Genomic DNA, 22,168 nt, shown 5'->3' on the forward strand with positions numbered 1-22,168 from the left:
TGATCCCTGAAAAGCTTTGCTAATCCTTCTGCTATCATTAGCTTTTGGCTGTGGAGCTTGTTTGCCAAATCAGTTTTCCAGCTGAGAAGATGCTGGGTTTTTCTCATCTTCTGTCATGCACAACACCTGTTATAAGCAGGGTGCTCCTGTAAGGTCTGAGTGTGGAATAAAACCTGGCATCAGGGCTGAGGCACAGGCAGTGCACCTCTCAGCAGACCCCAAAGATCTTGAATGAGGTTTCCATCCTTCTGAGCAGAATTTCAATTCCTGTAGCCTTCCCCTGGCATTCCTTTGCCTCCCATTCCATGTTCCTGTCCTCCTTTGTTATCGCTGTTAGTTGAACCTCATCAGTATCTTACAGCTCCTTTGTACTCATGACATGACAGAGAAAGGCCGTGTCCCACCAAGCTCTGACATTAGTGGGGAAGGAGAGGTAAACCTATAGACACATGCAGAAGTGCCAGAAGTGGGGGGACACACGGACAACATCTCTCTCTACAGTCAGTTTACACCCATACACATACACAGCCCATTACCCACCCCTGTTTTTCAGCTACCACAGTTGTCACACAATCCATGTGAAGGAACCACGTAGCATAATGTGCTGGGGATGGACAAAGCTTGGAAAGAACGTGAGACCTGAATCTTCTGCACCATTACACAATTCAAGCTGTCAGGATTTGAATCACAATTATGAAAGAAATCCAAAGTGTCCCGGTTTGCATCCTTCTGCCTTGCCACCTTCTCATTGCAAATGGGGTCAGGAAAATCAGATTCCTTTGAGCATTTGTGATCAACTGGAAACTGCTGTTCACAACACTCAGAAGGATCTGCGTGCACCTCTGCTATTGAAATGTGCTCAACACCACCACATGTGCATGATGAGAAGGCAAAGCCACTAGGTTCCTGCAGCACAGCAGTGAAGGGACCCAAGGCAGTCAGCGCTCAGTGCAGCATCATCCTGAACAGACAGAACAAAAGGTTCCAACAGTGGCTGCTTCAGTCCCAACTGAATGACATCAGCAACACACACATACATAAAGTGCTTTATTGCAGTGTCAGAATAAAGAATTCTCTATGAAATTTTGTAGAAATAAATTTCATATATATTATATATTAAAAAGAAACCCAACACAATAAACTTACGGAGTGGAAGGTAAGAGATTCATCACTTAAATAGCAGTGAGATGGACAGAATCTTTCTTTGATGGCATATAAAAATAAACACTTGCTTAATGTCTACTTTTCCTACGGTGCTCTGCAAAGCCTCCCAGTGTGTAAGGTGCTAGTGCGAGGGAGGAACATCACTGCTGCATTTTTCCTGCTCCAGCTCAGGCCTGTATCCTTCCAATCCACGGGGGCAGCCAGGCAGAACAGCCACTTGGCTTTCAATCAGACTTTTGTAGGGGCCTAATGCAATAAACGTTTCTACTTGCCCTTGGATGGTATTATTGCAGAAATTATAGGTTCTTTTTTTTGGGGGGGGTTAGACTGGTTGATATCCCCAGCATAAACACGGGAGGGTGCAATACCTGGGTAACGGTCCTTACCCGGACTGCTGCCTCAGAGAGCAGTGAAACAAACTGGCTGAGTTACCGAAAGTCTCTTTCTAGAAAACTATTTGCAGAGGTCCCCCTTCCATGCACAGGTCCAACACTGTCCACCAGGAACATGCTGTTGTTTGTATTAGTTAAGATGTCTTATGGGAATTGAATTCTTCTGAAACAGAAGGCAACAAGCTCATTCTCCCACAGCTCAGCACTCAATTTATTTGCTTCCAGTACTAACGCTTCCATGTCTGTCAGTGAGCCTCCTTGCACACATCTCAGGCTCCCAGAGCCAACACACCGGATCACTGTCATCCCCCCTGGATCATCTTCTTCTGAATTACCTCTTCATGGGAAGCTAGGGAGCAAACGACCACTTCAGCTAGGGGGCATGTAGTAGCGATGAAAATTGACCACAGTCTGAGTCTCCATCCACGCCTGTTGGTTGCATCTTTCTCCTTACTCTTTAGGTAATGCCTGCCATCTTAAGACTGCATGTCTTTTGGAAAATGGACTGCACCTGCCTATATTTTGATGGCACCTATAACTGGGGTCTGTGGCTCTATAGCTAAATAATTCAGCAATAACTTCTCTAACACTTCTGTTTTACCAGCAGTGAAGTTCTATCTACTGATGTCTATGGATGCAATATTCCACTAGTAACTGAGGCAAGAGGATCAAGAGATACTCATCTTATATGGGATAGTCCTGAAAAGACTCCCCAGTGAGCTACCTGACTATGGATGTTCACTCATTCTGGAGAATGCTCTTGGAATTAGGACAGAACTAGCAAAGGATGGCCAACTCAAGGCCAGCCAAACCTAGACAGACATCTTTTGGTCTGACAGTGTTCTGCAGAAGAACATGGAGTAACCAACTGCCTTAGTTGAAATCTCTAGATCAGAAATGACTGCAGTCTTCTTCCTGTTTGCTTGAATTGCTCTTTTATTTCCTCTGATGCATAAGATCTGCTAAATGAAAGTTGAGAACAGTTTCAGCCGGTTTCGACGACTGAATGCCCAGAAATCAAGGTGCTCAGCCTACTTTTCCTGTGGTGGGAAGTTCAGGAGCTCTGGTGTTCCCAAAAACATGATGGGAGAAACTGCCAAGAACCCGTGGATAACTAAAAAAAAAAAATAAAACAGGCAAGACCAAAGTGGCCACTCCATGGGGAGTGTCACCATTTGCAGACACCATGTATTGACACTACTACACCTTTCTTCCTCATCTGGAACAATGTTTCCTTGTTCAGCAAAGCAGAGCAGTGAGAGTAGCAGGGTGCAACCAGGCGGTGCTTATCTGCATTGACTCTTGGTGCGGGTCTAGGCAAACACCACACAGAGGATGCATTCAGGAGGTCAACAGATGAGCAGCAAACTACAAAGGGCAATACTTCATGCTCCCAGTGGTGATTTGTCCTCATCACCATGAGGAACTTGGCTCAGAACTTTTTGCTCCTCTTTCAGTAACAGCACCAAGTGGTGGCTTCGGCTGCCGTGGGTAGGAAACGTAGGACTTTCTATGCTGTGCCATATTACACTGGCTTCCAAGCACTAAAGCCTGCTGGGGAGCCACCAGGAATCTGAGACAGAGCAGGGCTGGTGATGGAACTTGCACAGGTGCAGACAGCTTGCTCTCCCAAGCACTGAGGTAGAGGCTGCAATGCAGACCTGTGTGGTTCTCCTGTGAAGAGCTATTTCAAAGGTCCACCTCTCTCACACCTTGGCACTGGGTGCTCCCTTTAGCAGTCAAATGCACAGAGATAAGGTGATCTCGCCACAGAAGTCTATGTGGCCATTTATCCCCTTGCCCCACATACACTCACTAGTCCACAAAACCTTGTTAAGCCTCCACCTTTTCCTTCCCAATTGTGAATGCAAATAGCCAAGGAGAGGGGAGGCTCCATTCCACATACAGTGCTGGGACAGCCCTGTCCCTTCAAGAAGGATGATCCCCCCTTGTAGAAGAGGCCAGCATGTGCCAGGGCAGGCACGCCAACAGGACCAGGCAGCTCTACCTGCAGCCAGCCAGCTCCTCGGATGCAGCATGACACCAATGGGAACTGAGGCCACCCCACACTGCAGATGCTTACTCATAGCTTGCATTGCAAGACCATGGAGGAGACCCTAGAAGAAGTACAAGGGAGCAGACCCTTTTCCCCTGACACTAGCCCCTGCCTCTCATCCCCTGCACCCCGGCTCTGCAGTGCCCAAAAATGAGCAGTGTTGGGGGCCTGCCCCAGGTGGCACAGCTGGGGTGACACAGTGACAACCTCCTGCGCCCTAACAAACCTGTTGGGAGCTGAGACACCCCACCGAGGCGATGAGACCCTGCTCCACTTGGCCCCATGAGGAGCCTGCCAACAGGGCTGGGGCTCAGCTGTGCCCCAAGGGAGGGTAGCACGAGGGATGGCTCCAGCCCTAGCAGCATGGGTCAGGGCAGGATGTGTCAGCGGCCAGACGCATGGTGGCTCCATGTCTCCTCTCAGCATGGCTGTGGCTAGTATTCCTTGGCCTCCTGCAGCTGGGAGAGGTACTCCTCCTCGGCCGGGTTGTCCGCACACTGCTGCCCATTGTTGGGTGGTCGCACAGCATGGTAACGGCTCCAGTCGCCCTTGCAGAGGATCCAGGGCAACATGTCCACCTTGTAGTGCAGCTCTGGGGAGAACTCAGTGCTGATGAGGTTGGGGACGCCAGCACCCTTCCCCCGGGTGATGAGGCGAGTGTGCTCATCGTAGCAGCAGTGCTGGGCCGCCAGCGTCGTGCTGTCAAGGGAGAGCATGGAGCGCAGGCAGAAGCGTGCTGTTGGCTTGTAGATGTCCAGGCGCTCCTTGGGGCCACTGGCATCCCTCCAGCGGAAGCTCTTGCCCTGTCGCTCGTCCCGCAGGTTGACGGCACTGTAAACAGCCTCCAGCGGGTAGGAGCAGGGACAGCTGGGCAGGTCTGTCAGCACCTTGCTGAGGTACTTGGTCAGGAAGTCACTCTTGCAGTTCAGCCACTTCTCACAGCTGTCCACGTCTAGGAGAGAGGCAGCAAAAAGGTAAGGGCACAAGCACCCCTCCTTGCCCTGCCACTGCTTGTCTGCAGCCTTGTCAGCTCCACCAGGAGACCCCAGAAAACTTGGCAGAAGCCACCAGGCTCCTTGGAGGGAAAGGACAGCAGCATCCCACCGTGGCAGAGCTGCAGGAGGGTAGGCTGCAGGCTGGCTTCAACCACTGCAAGCCATGCAGTAGGATCGCTTTCATCATATCCTACCTGGCTGTGGGAGTCACTGGGTGTCCCAGCATTGCTGGCAATACAACACAGCTAAGCCTGCACATGGCCAACGAAAGGAGCAAGGTTTGGACGCCAGACCAGGGAGCCTTTGGGACAGCCCTCCCCACCAGCTGCATTTTCCCACAGGGTTTTGTACGAAAGCATCTAGGCCCCCAGCATGAGGATGAGGCAGAAGCTGACCTGAGTTGAACAGCTCTGTGGTGTTGTCACTTCTGAAAGGAGTCTCCTCTGTAGGGAAGACTATTTCTCCCTCTGCTCCTTGAGAAGGGGAAAAAAAAAAACCAAAGAATCACAGAACGGCTTAGATTGGAGGGGACCTTAAAGATCATCTAGTTCTAACCCCCTGCTGTGGGCAAGGTTGCCATCCACAAGATCAGGCTGCCCAGGATCCCATCCAACCTCGCCTTGAACACCTCCAGAGACGGAGCTTCCAGAAAAGGAAGACAAGCTTTTTTTTCCTCCCAAAGGGCACCTCTCCCTCTACTGCTTTGGTGACATGGCCCTGTGCCTGTAGGAGGAAGACATGCAATACGAACTGACCACAAGAGCCTAGGCACAGGGACCGTGCAAATCTCAGTGCACGGAGCTGGCTTTCTGTAAAGGCTCCCTGGGAGACAGGTGTGAGGAGTTACACAGGGAGCTGGGGTCTCAATCCACCACCCCTGCACTTTACAAAACTGCCTGTGGCACCATGAGGCCCCACCAGAGCTTCTTCATGGAAACAAGCACCCACATTCATTACTCCAGATCATATCCAACCACGAGCAGTCCTTTGGATAAGAGGGACTTGGCGTCCCTTGACTTGAGAGGGCAGCCAAAACTGGGGCCTGTGCATGGATTTTGGGAACAAGGGTCCCCCTTGCTGACCTGACTGCAAGGAGCATCCCTGCCTTGAGAGCAGCCTGCTCCCTGTGTCCTTTTCCCTCCCTCCCCATGTTAGCAGCAGGCCCAGCCTGCCCAGCAGCAGCAGTGGGGGGATCAGCCTGTGTCGGGGTGGAACAGTGCCCCAGCAGTGCTTGAACACCAGGATGGCCAAAGGCTCACCAGGGCAGCGTGGCAGGTCACAGGTTCTTGACTCTGTTGCTGTGCAGGCATAGCCACAGGACCGGGTCCTCTTCTGGTTGCCGCTGCCACAAGTGATGCTGCAAGGGGACCAAGGGCTCCATTCCTCCTCATCTTCATAGTCTGCATGTGGCACAGGACAGGCAGAGAGGGATGAACCTTGCAGAAAGCCTCAGCAGGAAGGAGCCAGCAGCCACCCCAGATATTCCTGAGCTCCGCCCTGTTCCTGAGATGCCATTTACAGGGATACAGGGCCAGCTGCAGTGTCCAGACACGTGATGCCCAGAGCCAACCCTGCCCTCACTGGCAGCCCTCAAGCAAAAGCTCTCATTCTGACAGCTTTGCTTATGGCCACTGAGACCCAGCCAGGCATCACTGCCTATTCCCACCCTCCCTGGTGCTCAGGGTCCCCTGTGCATGGGTGCTCACACTACAGTGAGACAGGGCTGTGTGTGGGCTGGGCAGGGGAGGACAGTGCTGGTCTGCAGGACAGCTGCTGCTGACCATGCTCAAGAGGACTCACCATAATTGTATTTTTCCTTAAAGATCCAGTTCTTCTGACTGGGCCACCGCTGCTCCCAGTCATCTCCTACTCCACTGAGCATGGACTCCTCCTCCTCATATTCTGCAGTGTAATCTTCTTCCTCTTCTTCATCCTCATCCTCCTCATCTTCCTCCTCTTCCCTGTCCCCTACATCCATATTGTCATCCTCCTCTTCCTCCTCTTCTTCCTCGTTGGGGTCAGTATATTCCCAGAAAAGAGGCCAGAAGAGGTCTTTGTGGGACAACCACTCAGAGGACGTCAAGGACCAGTCATTGCTTGTTTCCTTCAACAAGTCCATCTCCATCTCAGCCTGAGGATCATCCACCACTTCAATGGTTACCTGGAAGCCAGATACAAGGCAGAGTGGTGAGTCAGGGCATGGCTGATGGCCTGGCTGTGGGATGTCCTCTGGCGTAAGGACTGCCTGAGGCAATAGCTGCTTTGGTCTACAGGACTACGAGCACAAGAGATCTCATCATTTGGAGGGACTAAGCAGGGTCAGAGTGAAAAGCACTGTTTGTGGCAACGCTGCAGGCTGGCCAATGGAGCCCCTCAGAAGCTGAGGTGCTATTTGCACCTGAGAGAGTTGCCAAGATACCAAGACACACAAAGCCATAGAAAACTGTTAGGGAATCACTCAACCTGCATCCCACCCAGCCCCGCTTCTCACCTGAATGTTGGGGTTCTGGGCGCTCAGGTCAACGTTGGCCAGCCCTGGCAAGCTCTGCAGGTCCAGCACAAAGGGCAGGCTTTCCTCCTGGCCAGCACCACTGGGCTGGGGCTGCACCGGGCTCCTCATTGTTTGCTGAGTGGCCCCGCGACGCCGGTGCCGCCGTGGGCCTGCCTGCCCGCTGCGCCGCAGGCCTCGTGCCCTGCCCGACGGAGGCAGCTCCTCGTCCCCGGCTGCACGGGGGTCTGATGAGGCAGAGACCTGAAGGGGAAGAGGCAGTGAGGATGGCCCCTCGCTCACCCAGCCATCTCCTGAGGGTGGCTGCTGCCTAGAGAAGCAGGATCTGCTCTTCTGTGCTGAACAGTCCCCCTGCCTCATCTCACCGCAGCATGGAGCAGAACAATGATTAACAATTAATTAACACCAAGAGGCCTGCGCTGTGCTGGGACCTCACTGCACTCAGGCAGCCTACAGGCCCGCTCAGGCTGTGCTCCCATCCCATCGATCACCCTCCCTTTGCATGTCTCTGCTGTCCCAGTCCCGATGCCACCTGGCTTTCCGCTTTGTTCTCCCTTTTTGGCTGTTTCTTGGTTCCTGGCAATGGGTAACAGCAACGGTTGCTCATGAGCACAGAGCTGCCAGAGCTCACGTGAGGTGATTTACAACAAGACTTCTCACCTAGAGAAATCACTCTGTGTATCAATACTAGTGCAGATTACTTAAAACTAAACCCACGTTGCTTTAAGTAACTGAGATTTAAGATGCTGCCCAAAGACTATCGCAAGGAGGAAACAGAACTGTTGATATAACCAAACTGCCATTACTTCCTTGGGAAGAGTGCCCAGACAAACACAACAAAGCAAACGACTTGTATGTACTGCCAGTGACTGTCTGCTGCTGCCACCTCAGTGACACACGGAACCCTGCTGCCCAGCCCTCGGTGGCCGGGCAGGAGTGGGCAGGGACCCTCGGTTGCCACATAGCCAGGTTGGCCCTGCGTCCCCACGGCCCTCACCTCCACGCTGGCACGGAAGGGTGTGAATCAGAGGGATGAAATCGGAGACGGGAACAAATGGCAAAGCCCTATCATGGCATGGGTTTCCCTGGGAATTTCCCCGGGGCCCTGCAGCTCCGTACTGGGCGCAGAGGTGCCCGAAGCCCTGGCAGCTCTGCCAGCAGCGACTATTTCTGGCTGCCTGGCTGAAACCCCCTTTTGTTCCCAAGCTCTTGCCCTCTGCAGCAGCCCAGACAAGAGTGGCGGGATTAACCAAGAGAGCGGCGTGCCCCTCCCCACGGGGGATGCGGAGAGGCATTTCTACCTGCAATTAGAGCCAGATGGTTTGGAGAAGGACTCCCCTCCCTTTCATCCTGATCACTGGAGCACTTCAAAGGCAGCTGGAGCCCGGCCAGGCTCTCATGAACACACACAGCCCGTCCCCAGTCCTGTGCCCGCACATCAAAGCCCGCATCCCCCTCCCCATCCCCGGGGGAGGGAAAAGAGCAGCAGGGACACTGTTGGTCCCTTGGCTGCTGACCAGAGCGGGCTGGGCGCAGGGAAGAGCCTGTGACAGACTTCACCAGATGGGTCCAGAAGAGCAACCCCGCTGCCCCTCCTCGAGGCCTCCAGCCCCTGCCAGGGAGACGAAGAGGCTGGCCATGGAGACGAAGAAGGCTGGCCATGGCCTCGTGTGCTCGGCAAGCGCTGGCCACAAAGCACTGCCCGCAGCACCGGGCCCGCTCCCAGCTGTGTGTGCTGAATGCAGCCCCTGGGAGCAGCACAGCCAGCAGCCCTGCGACGCTGGCGCTCGTGCATAATTTGCAACAAGCTTAACTGGGCTGGGTAAGCTGCTTTCACAGAGGACCCAAATGTAATACACATGGAAACGAAGGTCTCCAGCGATGAGATCTGAGCTCACCCAAGGACACCACAGTGACCGAGCCAGGAGCAGACTCCAAGTCTCCAAACTTACACCCAGTGCCTAATTCAGATTTTACGCCCAAACAAGCTCAAGAAATTCAGAGTACTGTTCCCACAGGGAAAATGGAAAAGTGTCACAGAAGAGCAGGCTGGGGGAGCGTTACTGGGCAGACAGAGCTCCCTCTGCTCCCAGACCCTATGGAGGCACAAAGGCCCCTGCGGGTGTCTGCATAGGTGGCCCCCACAGGTGACTCACGAAAAAGAAGACCTTGCCTGTTTGCAGCTAAAACAATCCCGTTTATAGAGCCTTTGCATGGGATTTGTGCATGAGGTCATAGCCAGCCTGTCCTCTCCAGCCAAAACCTGGCCATCAGTAAAACGCAGCAAACCCAGCTGTGGGCAGCTCCCACCTCCTGCCATCAAGAGAGCAAGTCTGCCACCATGCATCAGAAATGGAGAGCACACTGCCTGGAAGCTGTCAGTGTCTCCTGGCCATTGCCCACCTTTAGCCTTCCTCAGTGGCCAGCTTGTACTAGCAAATGAAAAACCAAACTAGGAACTGCCACAGCCCAGCTCCAGCTCCTCCCTTGTCTACATGATGCCCAGTGATGTCTTGCCTGGTTGGGAAAGAAACAGTGTGTGGTTCCATCTGTGAACACTGTGCTTAGGCTGAAGGCTATAAAAACCAAGAGGCAGGATCACATTTGCCTTCCTACCATCCCAGGAGCTCTTCCCAAGTAATCCCAGCTCTCCCACATTTAGGGTCACCTAAACACCTCGGAGCACAAACTCAGCATAGACATTAGGAAGTGAAAGGAACTTGTCAGCAATTCACCCCAGTGCCACATGCATTCTGTACCTAACAGGGGTGATATGGAAAAGGTGTGGGGAAAGGCCACACATTTTTAATAGAGATTAAAAGCTGATATTTTTCCATTTCCAGTCCAAACACCTCTATTGAAATTGCTTGGAAATCTGAAAATGATGAAGAAGAACAGCTGCAAAACGGTTCCAGGGGGCTGAAAGATTTTTCCAGTTAAAGACTTGTACAATTCATTTGTCAGGTTAAAAAGATAAAGCAATCACTTGATTTCCTGGTTCTTTAAGGAAACAACCCATCAGGCACCAGGGACTCTAATCCAGAACAGAAACACATAATAGGAACCAATGTTCATGAGTCAAAGCCAGACAAATTTAGCTGAAAAACATGGATCATGCTTTGATGCTGTAGGTGACTAACCACAGGAACAAGCTAACAAGAAAAGAGGCTGTATCTCTTGTGGAGACAGCACAAAGTACTGGCTCAAACATACATAAAGCATCTGTGCTGGGAAGAAATTCAGCAACCTGACTGTTCCGGTCTTAAAATCTGCAGCTTGGCTATAAACTCTCTGAGACTCTGAACTAACCCTGTGTTAAAATAGCAAACCTGAAACCTGAAAGCATCAGCAGATCATTCCCGGTGCTAGGCTGTCCTAGGACAAAACTTTGCTGCTCCCCATATCACCAACACGTGTCCCTCCAACAGCACCTCCGTAGGTGCTGAAAGCTGCCAGAGCCCTACATATGAACCCAGTGGCAGCACTCCTTGCAGCTCCATGTGCTGCTGAGCAGAGCTGGTCTTTGTTGCCAGGATCAACCCAAGCCAAGCACACTCCAGTCAGCTCCCAGGGGGAGAAACATCAATGGAACCCATGCATTGGTACTTGGAGGATGCTATTTCTGCCCGCTCCTATCCCAAGCTGGTCAGTGGGAACATGAACTCATTTAGTGAGAGTCAGATGAGAGGCAACAGGTTATGCTTGGGGGTCGTTAACAACGCAGTGAAGAAAATGACACATTTGCTAAAAACTGTTTCCTTTACACAGTTTTACCACGTTATACTGAAACAAGAACGCAACCAGAAGTATTAACCTTTTCCTGAACAGAGCTCAATCTACACAAGCACCTTCCTACTCTTTCCTCCAAGCTCCCTCCGACTTTTTAACATTCATCTTGTGCTCTGTGGCAAACCCGACTGCTCACGAACTTGCAAAGTACCAAACAGAGACCAGAACTTTCTTTTTTGGCAGAAGAGCTCCTGAAGATCACACACCTTCAGCTCCCGCTCTCCTTCCACTCTGGCTACGTTCCTGCCTGCACGGGGGCTGTGATGCAAGGAAAGGATGGGACCGAGACCTCCCAGCTGCCCTACTTGCCTGTCCGCCTAAGGATCAACTCATGTGAGTTCTTTTTTTTGGTTGTGTTTTGTTAAATAATGACACAAGCAGCTCCCTTTATGTTCTGGGAGAGCTCTGTAAGTGCTCGTGGAACAGATGAGGCACTTGGTTATCACTCCGGTGTGGGAAGATCCTGTTTTTAATGGACCAGTAGGAGTTGGCAGCAAACAGAGCCAAGCAGATAATTATTACACACCCACTTCTATAATTTTCACAGTTATAAAAATACTTCAGATCCTAAGGAAACACTCTCATTCTAAATGGCCATAGCCCAGTTGTCCCTAGGAGGGAGCTGCAGGAGGCAGCATCAAAGGCTGCCTCACGTCCCCCATTTATTGTCACAACCGTGGCAACTGCAATCTCAGAACTCTTCCAAGGTCTGGGACTACACTGTCTCTGATGCAGAGCCAGACCCAGCAGGGCCGACACTTCAGCATGGAGAAACACTGCTGTGGGGAGCCAGGACACTGTGCGGCTGTGCGCAGGACCAAATGGGGCCAGCAGGATGTCCCGCCGGCACAGCCAAGGTGCCCCTGCAGCATCTGAGGCCTCGAGCCTTCCTCACGCTGAGGGACTGCGCTCACAGGCCAGGCCGGCAGGCCACGCTGCGGGTGGGGGCACCTCGCCCAGAAGGGCCCCCCAGACCCTGCAGCCGCCCAACTGGGGCGCAGCAGTGGGAGCGGGACCGGGGCCCCTCAGGGACCATGCAGAGAGGGGGGACAGACAGAGCCATACCCTCTGGTCCTCTCAGGTAAACCCCTTGCTTGGGCACATGTTTTCTGTTAACATAGCTGAGCCGTAATACGCATAAGCTCTTAATGCATCTGACTGAGTTGCCGTTAACTTGTTGCAGCTCTAAAACCCATGTGCTCCAGTATCCATTAACTTGTTCCAGCTAATGACATACATTTGTCAGCCTGGGTACTGCAGCCCTCTGGCTGCTCCAGCTGCTGCCTCTTCCACTATTGCAACTCAAGCAGAACCCCGAGACCAAAACCCCCAAAGACAGCAGAGCAAGTGTCCCCATCCCTCCTCCCCACAGCTGACACAATGCAATGCAGTTCCTGCCAAGCAGCCCGGGGTTGTTTCTCCCAAGGAGAGAACGGCCGCACGTAATGATGGCTGCCACAGCTCAGGACACGTTCCTGGCCCAGCTGGGAGCAACAGGGCACAGCAAAGGCAGCAATAACCGGGAGGAATTTACAGTGTTTTGTTCCCTTTGAAGCCACGTCCTTCCCTGGGAGACAAATGCAACCCACAGCCAAGAGCTGCTCGGGGCTGCTGGGCAGGTGGGTCACCATCCTCTTGGTGTCTTCATCTCTAAGGTACCCAACAGCTCCTCAGCTCAACGCGAGTCCCGCCACACAGGGGAGGTACAGGAGCTGAGCAGCCCTGAGACACACCGTGCCAGCCAACTTCTGCAGCTGGCCACATAAAAGCACCTGACGGCCTAATGAACGCTCCCTTCGAAAATGTTCTATTAATAAAGAAGTCCTCGCACTTTTACAAACTTCTGCCTGAAATGGCAGCTTGTTTTACACAGAAGCGCTGCTGCCCGCCCTGCCCTGCCTCTTGGCTCTGGTGTTTTCATTGAGCACCACGAGCGCAGCTGCCACGTGCTTGGGAACACCGAGCGGCCCAGCCCGCCTCACCCTGCCCATGGGGAAGTGCCAGGTGGACGGTTTGGGAATTATTCTGAGTGGAAAAACGTTCGCTGATTCCATGGAAAGCGAAAGGCTCCTTTCTCCACTCCCCGACCCTAAGAAACCGGCTCGAAATCCCAGGCGCACGCCCTACACCAGCTCAGTCACTCAGGGGGGGGGACTGCGGCCGGAGGCACGACTGCCATCATCAGTCCTTAAGGTATGCAGGAGCCTGACCCGTCCCCAGCACTCAGCCCCAGCTCCGGCTGCCGGGGGGCAGTGGGGACTTTGGGTCCAGGCCAGCAGGAGCGGAGGAGATGGGGGTGCTCCCCAGGAAGAGCCGCCGTGCCAGGGAGGGCCGGGCGGCGCCCTGCCGAGAGGTTGCGCCAAATCCCTTCCCCTCCGTGTGCCTTTTGCAGGAACCCCTTTGATTCCGGCCGTGGGGCCGCACAGCCCCGTCTGCACAGCGAGAAGGAAGGAGCCCCCGGTGGCACAGCTCCCCTGCACCCAGCTCCCATTGTTTGCGCCCGACTCGGCCCCGGGGCGGGAGGGTTTTCAACTGTGTTGACTAAGATAATTTGGCACTTCTCAAAAGGAAATTTGCTACAAAGGGTAAAGTACCTCCCCGCGCACAAAGAGTCCCTTTCAGGGCGGAAGGATGCTTCAGTGCACGTTTTGTGCCCGCAAATCCGACCTCCGCCAAGGACAAAGCCAGGGACAAGAACGCTTAATTGCTCAAGAAATGAAAAGGTAAAAAGCACATCCGCAGGCAGTGACTGCCGCTGACACAGCCGGGCTGCCCGCACGGTGACAGCAGCGAGGCTCCGGGGCCGCGGTGCCGCGCAGACCCCTCCTGTCCCTGCAGCGTCCCCACGCAGCGTGCCTGCACTGCCAGGCGCCGAGCGACCTGGCCCGTGGCCCGGCAGCTCCAGTCCAGCCGCTTTCTTCCAGCACAGCCGACGCACCTGGCTTGGGACGCCTTCCCTCTGCTCGCAGCGCCAGGCACACACCGCCTGATGCCACACTTCATTCCAGGCGCTCCTCCAGCCCGGGCTCCCAGCTGCTCGTGTTTTTGATCAGAACTGCCACAACTGCTTTATTCGGTGAGCAGAACATCTCAGTGCAGAACTTCCAGTGCAAAGTCTGTTTCCCTCTGCTTCTCTCACTGCCAGACGCAACCAGTAAACACTGAGCGCTGTTCTCGTTTCCTTACTTCCCATGGGCCCAGTTACACCAGCGGGCTTTGAAAACCCACAACCTACAGCCAGTACAGCCCTCAAGCTGTTTGGCATTTCTTTTGTTACCACGCTTTACCTCTCATCGGAACAGCTTTGCTTGCAGCCTCAGACAGGGGAACTCCAACAGCACGCTCCTGGATCTCATGGCGTGGCCGCACTGCCAGCACAGCGCCGGTGCTGCTGCTGTTACGGATACCTCTGTGCACAGCTACACGCAGTGGCTGTATCAGTGAACACAAGTTTGATCACTTCTAAAGCTTGCTTTCCCGTTGTGCTGGGGCATCGCTCATTTCATGCTTCCTAGAAGAGCCCTGGAACTGATTTGTATCAGCCGGAAAGAATCCAAACATCCACCAACAATGCTCAAAGCCAATATTTTGGAATCCAGGGAGTTTATCAAAACATATTTTGCATTTAAACCCCCCGACTTCAGAAACAAACAAGGCATTAAGCAAAGTGACGAGCTGTCCCCACGGGGACACGAGCTCTTCCGAGTTTGGTTACCCAAACTTGGAGCGCTGCATGTGAGCCGGGGACACCGCAGTGAGCTGCTGCAGAGCCGCCCGTGTCTGGCTGCAAGGCAGCCTGCAGGAGAAATCCCTGCTGTTCACTGCACGCTGCTTTGGAGCCCGCGCACCTCCTGTATGTAACACGGCCAAAGAGCCGCACAATCGGTGGATGTCTTCTCCTGTTAGATTTTCGGGCACGGTTTGGAAGAAAGCATTCTCTCTTCTCAACTGCCTAAAGAGATTGAAGATAAAATATTCTCAGCGCATCGGTGGCTTATGCTGGGCTCCCAGTAATTAGGGCAAAGCTTTCCTGCACAGTATCACAGTGGAGAGGAAGCGAATGCGAGCGCTCGGTTCATTTGCAAGGGCTGAAGTGAGGCGCCCTTGCTGGGGCGCAGGACGTGGGACACACCAACGAGGCTGCACCCATAAGGCACTCTCTGCCTGTCCTTCCTGCAACTAAAAGACTCTCCAACTCAAAAACATGACAACGGCCTTTTAGTTCTCCTACATCTCTTTAGTACAGGAGGGCAACTCGGGCTCAGCAGAGATTACAAAAAATCCCATTTAAATTTAAACGGAGAAAAAAAAATGTTTACTTTATTTAAAGACGTTTAATTAGAATAAGCCATCGCTCAGTAATTGTTTAATGGCTGTGGCCATCCATCTGCCCCGCTCCATCACTTCTGTTTTTCTCCTGCGGGCCCCTCCGTCCTGCCCACATCTGCAGGGCATTACCCACAGTGTAACCAATACTCCAGATGTGGCGGCCCCGCTGCCATAGAGACCGGACCTATCGGCTCTGCAACACGAACCATCTGTGCCTATGACCCAAAATCACTCCGGCTTTCCTTAACCGCCGCACCACCGCGCTCGTGCTGTCTGCCGCAGCTCAGACCGGGCACGACCGCTCTCCGTTCATCACGGAGACATCGCAGAATCGTTTGAGTCGGAAGGGACCCTGAAAGGTCACCCGGTCCAACCCCGACTCCCTCTCAGAACGCGGCCCCGCACGTTAGCAGATACGGGACGACACAGACCGCTTCTCCCCGCCGCGCTGCGGCGCGTGGGCGCGCGGAGGCTCCGTTCTCCGTCTCACCCCGGACCTCCGCCCTCAGAGCTCTGCGCGTTGGATGCCAGCGCTCCTGCAGGAAGCGGGACACGGGCTGCGCCGTGCGCGCTGCTGCGGTCCTCGGCACGACGCTCCCCGTTCGCGACCGTCACGCGCCGTACCTGAGAGCCGCGCTCCTCGCCTTACACCGCTGCGACGCGAGATACCCGCCCGCAGCAGCGGCTCTCCCCGCGGCCGCCCGTGCTCGCTTGCCGGGAGGGACCGGCAGAGCCGCAGCACCGCGGGCCGGGCCGGGCCGGACTCCCCGCTTCCCACCTGGGCCCCGCCCGTCAGCCCCGCTCCCCGCTCACCTCGGCCAGCTTGGAGCTCCTCTCCCTGGGCCCGCCGCGCTGTCTGCTGACGGGCAGCCCCCGCACGGCGGCCACGAGCGCTGTCAGGAGGACGAAGCCGAGGACGAGCACCACCCTCCCGCCCGGCAGCGGCATCTCTCCGTGCCTGCCCAGCGCCGGGCACGGCGGCCCTCGGCGGGAGCGGGGAAACCAACCGGGAGGAAAAAAAAAAAAAAGAAAAAGAAGAAAAACACCACAAAAACGGGCAGGAAGAAAAAAAAATTAAGAAAAAAGCAGCAGAAGCGCAGCCGGGGCACGCCGGGCTCCGCCGCCGCGGGGTTCGCCTCCCGGTGCCGCCGATGCTGAAGGGCAACTCCGAGAGCTCCGCAAGTGCGTGCGGGAGGGGGGAGGAGAGGGCTTCGCCTCCCCACCCCCTCCGGGCCCGCGGCACTCTGATTTCTTCCTCTTCTCCTCCTCCCCCACCGGAGTCACTCCCCGGGGCCGCCGCTCCTCTGGCGACGCCGCGCACCGCAGCACCGCCGCCCGTCGCGGGACGGCTCCGGGCCGGGCCCCGCCGCGCCTCCGCCCCTGCCCCGCTCGGGGGCGCCGGGCGCCCCCGGGCCGCCCCCTCTCTCCCGCCGAGCGCGGCCCCTCCGGGGCTCCGCCGGCCGCTCCTCCCCTCCCGGCGGCGGCATGGCCGCGGGGCCGCCGACGGACTCTCTCTCTCGCCGGCGCTGCCCCGCCGTCGGGCCCGGCCCGGAGCTCTTTGTTCCGCGGCGCTCCCCGCCGCCGGCTCGCCTCTTCGGCGCCGGCCCCGCGGCACCGGGCGCTGCCCCTCGGGGGAGCCCCCGCACGGCGCTGAGGCGGCCGCGGGTCGGCGGGGCCCGGCCCGGCCGCGTGACGCGAGGAGGGCGCGGCGCGGCCGCAGTGAGCGCGGGAGCGGCGCCGGACGGAGGGGCGGGAGCGGCGCGGAGGGGGGCCCGGAGCCTCCGCCGCCCCCGGGAAGGGCTCCTGCGCGGGAACGGAGGGTGCCCAGCTCACCCTGCCCTGCAGCCGGCAGGAAGGAAGAGCAGAGCAGCGCTTTTCTTTTTAAACTCTTTATTATGCAGAACATAGAATATAATCGAATGGATTTTTTTTTTCCAAGCAGTTTTTTTTTTTTCTCCAGTTTTCTTTTAAAACATGCATTGTTACCTTTGTAAAGCCAATGTACCATCCATTTATCCTTTCCCTGCCCACACAGCATCCAACCTTCATGTTAATCCCCGGTGTAAAAAAAACTAGACATCTGGCATAAAATATCTGGGGGGGGGGGAGCCCATTTAAAAATTCTTATCTAAAATGTCTTATCTACAAAAGAATCCGATAGATATGTACATTATAGCAACACAGAGGCATAGGAACACAGTGCAATTCAGGATTAAGTGCCGTGACTCGGTAATGCCGCCCAGGGCTCGTGGAAACGTGGGCCACCATTGGCTTCGGGCTGACGGCCCAAAGCCTCCGGCTCCAGCGCTGCCCACCTCTCGCCGTTCCGATAGCGGCAGGCCGGGGCTGCGGTGAGCTCAGCACACCGGTAGGGGGTAGCAGAAACGCTGTCCGGACAGCATGAGATTTGGCAAATAAAAAACAAAAACCGGCTGCTTTGGTGCGCGTTTTACATCACCGAGGGTGTTTCTGGAACTACACCAACCTGTGACATACTCAGGTGAGACGCGGTCACCTCCTACTGAAATCGTTGCTAGCTGCCGCCGCTGCTGCCATCCCCCACCCTCTCAGTTACCCTCCTGCTCGCAGCGGCCCAGGGTCAGCCACCAACGTTTGCTACAAGGGACACCAGTGCAGAGCTGCACCGGTTTTGGCCTTCAACACACACCTCCCTGCTCCTTAACAGCTGCCGGCTGCGCTCGGAAAGCAGAGCTGCACCTTTCCCTCACAAGGGAACGGGAGCACATATTGCTTAGCTAAGAGCACACAGTATTCTTATGTGGGTTAAAATCCACTGCATCTTTCAAGGTCAGTTTTAATTTTAATTCTTCATGCCAAGAGTCAAAGTTTAAGGCCTTCAACACACACCACAGTCGTCAACTCGTACACCCGCCCCTTCCGGGGATGTAAACTGTCTGCCTCTCCTCAGTCACAGCTAAAGCACAGCACTCACACAAACCACGGCTGTGTTCTCAATTCACGTCCCAACCCTTGAACAGACAACTTGTGAGACAGCGAATGCCTGCAGGAACACAAGCCATCAAAATGACACGAGCTCCTGGGTTTTGTTTTCTTCCTCTTAAAACCACATTCGAGTGACACAGGCCATATGACTGATGCTTCCCCAACTGGAGGTCCCACACCAGGTGTAGCACTGAGGCCAGCAGTTCCCCTGCTGAGGGATGAGTAGGAGGCATTCACTGACAGCTCAGTGCTCCACCATCATTAGAACAGATCATAACTACCTCTGAGCTTCAGACAGAAGCTGCAAGCCACACAGATCCCAGCGAGCCTGGCTTTCACAGGCTGGGTATGAACTGCAGCCATTTTCACTCAGCACAGAATAAATCTGCACAGGTTCCATTCTGTGATGGATTGAGGGAGCTCACACACTCCAGATACAATGCTTGCTGCAAGATGTTCACTCAGATGAAGCAGACAGCTCGTGCTCACGGCTTTCCTCCAACCTCTCCTATGATCTGTCTGAATAGATAATATGGCTTCTGATGAGAAGACAGGAATGAGTAAAGGATGTTTTGGAGGTAAAGAAAAATATTTGCACAGAAGAAGAATTTGATTACTTGGCATGGAAAAGTTTTAGAGAAGTATCCCTTTGGGGCACTGAAGTTGCACTCCTACCTTAAGGATCCTTGTTCCAGGACTCACGAAAGATCCCCGCACACTGAGAAGTACTGATGACCGACCACCCCCTTCTCCAACCCCGCTGTATCAGGAAGTCACATTTCCTTCATCCACACAGCACAGGGCTGGATCACTGATTTCACTGGAACACTCCCCTTTCCTGTCCTATGTGAAGGTGCAGCAGGTTCCACTTCTACATTCTTGAAAGAGACAGCAAAAGAGGACAGATGATGCAATTCCTTCACTAAATGACCTCACCACCTTAAGATGCTTGGTTAGATCGCTCCTGAGATATTGCCTAAAGCAGAAGCATACACCACCACCAAACCAAGAACCAGAATAGTTCTAAAGATGCTACTTCAAAGAGGGAAAAAAAAAACACAGAAACTGAAAGAGTTAAATACACCATATACACATATCATACATAAGTTCACATCTTGTGTAAAAAAAACAAAAGCAATTAAAAAAAAGCAGCCCTGAATACTTGGTTACAAACACAAACAGAAAAAACCACCCTACTTTGTTTCCACTCTGCCAAAGACCTAAAGAAAAACCAGAGAAAGGATGAATCAGGCTCCTCAAGACAAAGGTCTCTGATTTGCAAAGGCCAGACTTTAACAAGCCGCAGATCTCTGCTCTTCACCGATGCTGGGTAATAAGAGTCTCTATTTTCTTAAAAGAATTGGATCAGCAGCTTCTGAACTCCTCACTCAGCTCAGCAGAGGCAAAATCTTTCTTGCTATGTTCCTTAGAGAGGCATGGGGAAGGTACCTATTGTATATTTACGAATAAGTTTAGACAATGTACAGTACAGGGCAAAATCCTTTGTTCAAAAGCAGCCTTCATTTTCTTTTGAATGTTGTCCCTCTTAAGAAATACCAGGAGTCATTTTCAATTAGAATGGCTCAGAGAAGTTGGCAGGGACTGGAGTCTATTTCTCAAGTAGCTTTTCTTCCTTTGTGATCTCTCAAGATTGGTTCTTTCCTTTTGTCCTAACAGTAGAAATGAACGGAGACAGATTTCTAGTCAGTACATAAATATCAGATCAGCAGTTCTCCCTATGCACTACAGTGACAGTGTGCATGCTGTAGGCTTGCCTACCACAAACCAGTAGTGGTCTGCTCCTTCACCTGTGGGAGCAGAGTGTTTCAATAGGCGTGAAATGATCTTCCTGGCTTTCAAGCTCGGCGAATTGTTTACACAAAAACGCTCTATGTTAGACTTACTAATTTTCAAGAGCAGTTTTATCAGGTACCAGAGTTTGGCAAAACAGGTTCCCCTGAATAACCACCTCCTGGGGATGTTAGGGTGGGAAATGCTGCTTTCCCAAGAGGACGTGGCAATGAAATGTAACCAAACAGTTTGCAAATGCTACCAACTGCCTGAATGATTTCTGAAATGTCTTTGAAACCTGGAATTCAAAGTCCTGTGCAGACAGCAAAACAGCAGAAAAATACTAAAGGGCTGAAGTTTAGCACGAACACACTCTCCTCAAACAAGTACAACTGGACAAGCACAACTGGAATCCCAACATGGTGACTTATAATTTTAAAACACTGACAGTTCCAGACGCATTACACAGGAGTTATTTGAATTGCTGAGATTTATTCAGCCATTTTCCTCCTGTCCAAAAATAAGCTGCCCTAAAACTGAATTTCAGGAACAAGATAAAGACTAGAGACCCATACTATCTGCTATAACCCATCTCTAACTGAACACATCACAAGGTTCAAATTGGCCGACCACGCAGCAGATACAAGCGTGCTGTACATCTTGGAAGGCTCGAAACAGCTCCCCACTGACCCATGGCCTTTGTCTCTGAGTCAGCTGGCTTTGTCAGCTCAAGCCGTTCCAGGATTGAGTCAACAGAATCAGGAGTGGAGTCAGGAAGGGGGATTCCTGCACCGACCCCCTCTTGTTCCCTGCTACAACCAAGAAAGGAAAAGAACAATCCTTTGAGGTAAAGCTGCTTCAAGTTAGAAAGCAGGTCATCTGCTGGAATGTTAGAGCTTGTCCTGGGCAGAATGCAGGTGAGAAAGGCAGAATGTTAAAGTAAGCTCACGTAACTGCAGTTTACTCTGTGGCTGAACAAATGAGATTACTTCATAGCTAGCAAGGCTGCACATGCAGGTTACAGACTTCTTGGGCTGCACACACACCTTGCTCCAGAAGGCCAGCAAATCAACATTAGGGGACTGAAACAGAAATGGTTAACCCAAACCTATTCTGAAGGCAGTTTTAATTCTCATCTGTTTAAATTTCTGAAATGCAATGGTAAACGTGAAAGCAGTGTTTCTAATTTCAGCTACATTAACATATAAAAAGATCTATTAAGATGTGAAGATACTGTGTAAAAGAGAAACCAATTCTGCTTTAATCAACAAGATGTATTCACAGAACTACTTTGTCCCAGTGACCAAAGAGCTCTTTCCCTGTATCTTGCAAGAATCAACATAAAATAACTTATACAAACACCACATTGCTTTGAATTGCAGTCTGCTTTAAGATGAAGAATTTGTTTAAAAACCCCTGCAACTATCTGCAAAGAACATCACGTTAACCCAAGCCCGAATTATGCAATGTTAAAGCATTAGTACTTTTACAGATAATCTGTACGTCTGGGAGGAGGAAGAAGCGTGTAAAAAGGAAAAACAAACCACACCAAGAACTATACTGCAACTGATCCTGGTTGTCATACTTTTGGTATCACTTAAACAACCCATTTTGCTCACTGAAAGAACTCAGGACGCAATGACTACGTTACAGACCACCTCCAAGGTGTGCTAAAGCAAAGGTGGCTATTCAAAACTTTGATCAGAACAGGACAGCGTGGAATTTGGAAAAAAAAAAAAGATTCTAAACAGCAACCGGCTCAGTGAACATTGATTTGACCTCACAGTAACACAAATACGAAAAAGTAACGATCTCAAACTAATTGCAATTGTGAAGACATTTGCTCTTCACGTAAGGCCTACATAGACGTGATATGCAGCTATCAAGTGAGACTCGCTGGCTAGCTGAAGCATGTGATACAGATCCAAGCTGTTCATACTCTCTGCATAAAAGCCTTGCACAACAAGAACATCTCATACATGACAAGAAACAGTGAATTAGTGTGGCAGAGGGTAGCAATCATTCTTTCACAGATCTGCATGAGATAAGTAGCTCTAAGCCATCGTGTAGGTCTGCTTATTCAGGGGTCCTGGACTTACCAGGAAGCAGAACTCTTGCTATAGTTTACTTAATTCCAACAACATCTTTCCAGAACCTAGAAGCTACTAGATATGCTCGT

The 22,168-nt window shown here is 52.7% G+C and overlaps 1 protein-coding gene across 3 annotated transcripts; it reads right to left on the reverse strand.

Annotated features, from left to right (window-relative positions):
• Positions 1–1,034: 1,034 nt before the first annotated feature.
• On the reverse strand, positions 1,035–17,814 carry ISM2 (isthmin 2). 3 transcript variants are annotated; one of them, XM_015287725.4, is made up of 6 exons: positions 16,048–17,814; positions 7,099–7,359; positions 6,408–6,768; positions 5,867–6,007; positions 5,003–5,074; positions 1,035–4,564 (listed from the first exon to the last, which is right to left on the reverse strand). In XM_015287725.4, exons 1-6 carry the CDS (start codon positions 16,180–16,182, stop codon positions 4,047–4,049), a joined length of 1,488 nt encoding a protein of 495 aa, XP_015143211.2. In that variant the 5' UTR covers positions 16,183–17,814; the 3' UTR covers positions 1,035–4,046. The 3 variants fall into 3 exon arrangements, with proteins under 3 accessions (XP_015143211.2, XP_015143210.2, XP_040557820.1); XM_015287724.4 differs by having other exon boundaries at positions 5,003–5,080; XM_040701886.2 differs by lacking the exons at positions 1,035–4,564; positions 5,003–5,074; positions 5,867–6,007; positions 6,408–6,768; positions 7,099–7,359 and adding an exon at positions 7,366–14,857.
• Positions 17,815–22,168: the final 4,354 nt, after the last annotated feature.

The sequence above is a fragment of the Gallus gallus genome, chromosome 5, assembly GCF_016699485.2.
Source record: "Gallus gallus isolate bGalGal1 chromosome 5, bGalGal1.mat.broiler.GRCg7b, whole genome shotgun sequence".
NCBI lineage: Eukaryota > Metazoa > Chordata > Aves > Galliformes > Phasianidae > Gallus > Gallus gallus.

Coding starts and splice junctions, on each gene's coding strand:
- ISM2 (XM_015287724.4), bottom strand. CDS start 16,182: ATGCCGCTGCCGGGCGGGAGGGTGGTGCTCGTCCTCGGCTTCGTCCTC. Junction 6,008..6,407: donor TAAGGAAAAATACAATTATG/GTGAGTCCTCTT, acceptor TGCCACATGCAG/ACTATGAAGATGAGGAGGAA. Junction 4,565..5,002: donor CACAGAGCTGTTCAACTCAG/GTCAGCTTCTGC, acceptor CCTCTCTCCTAG/ACGTGGACAGCTGTGAGAAG.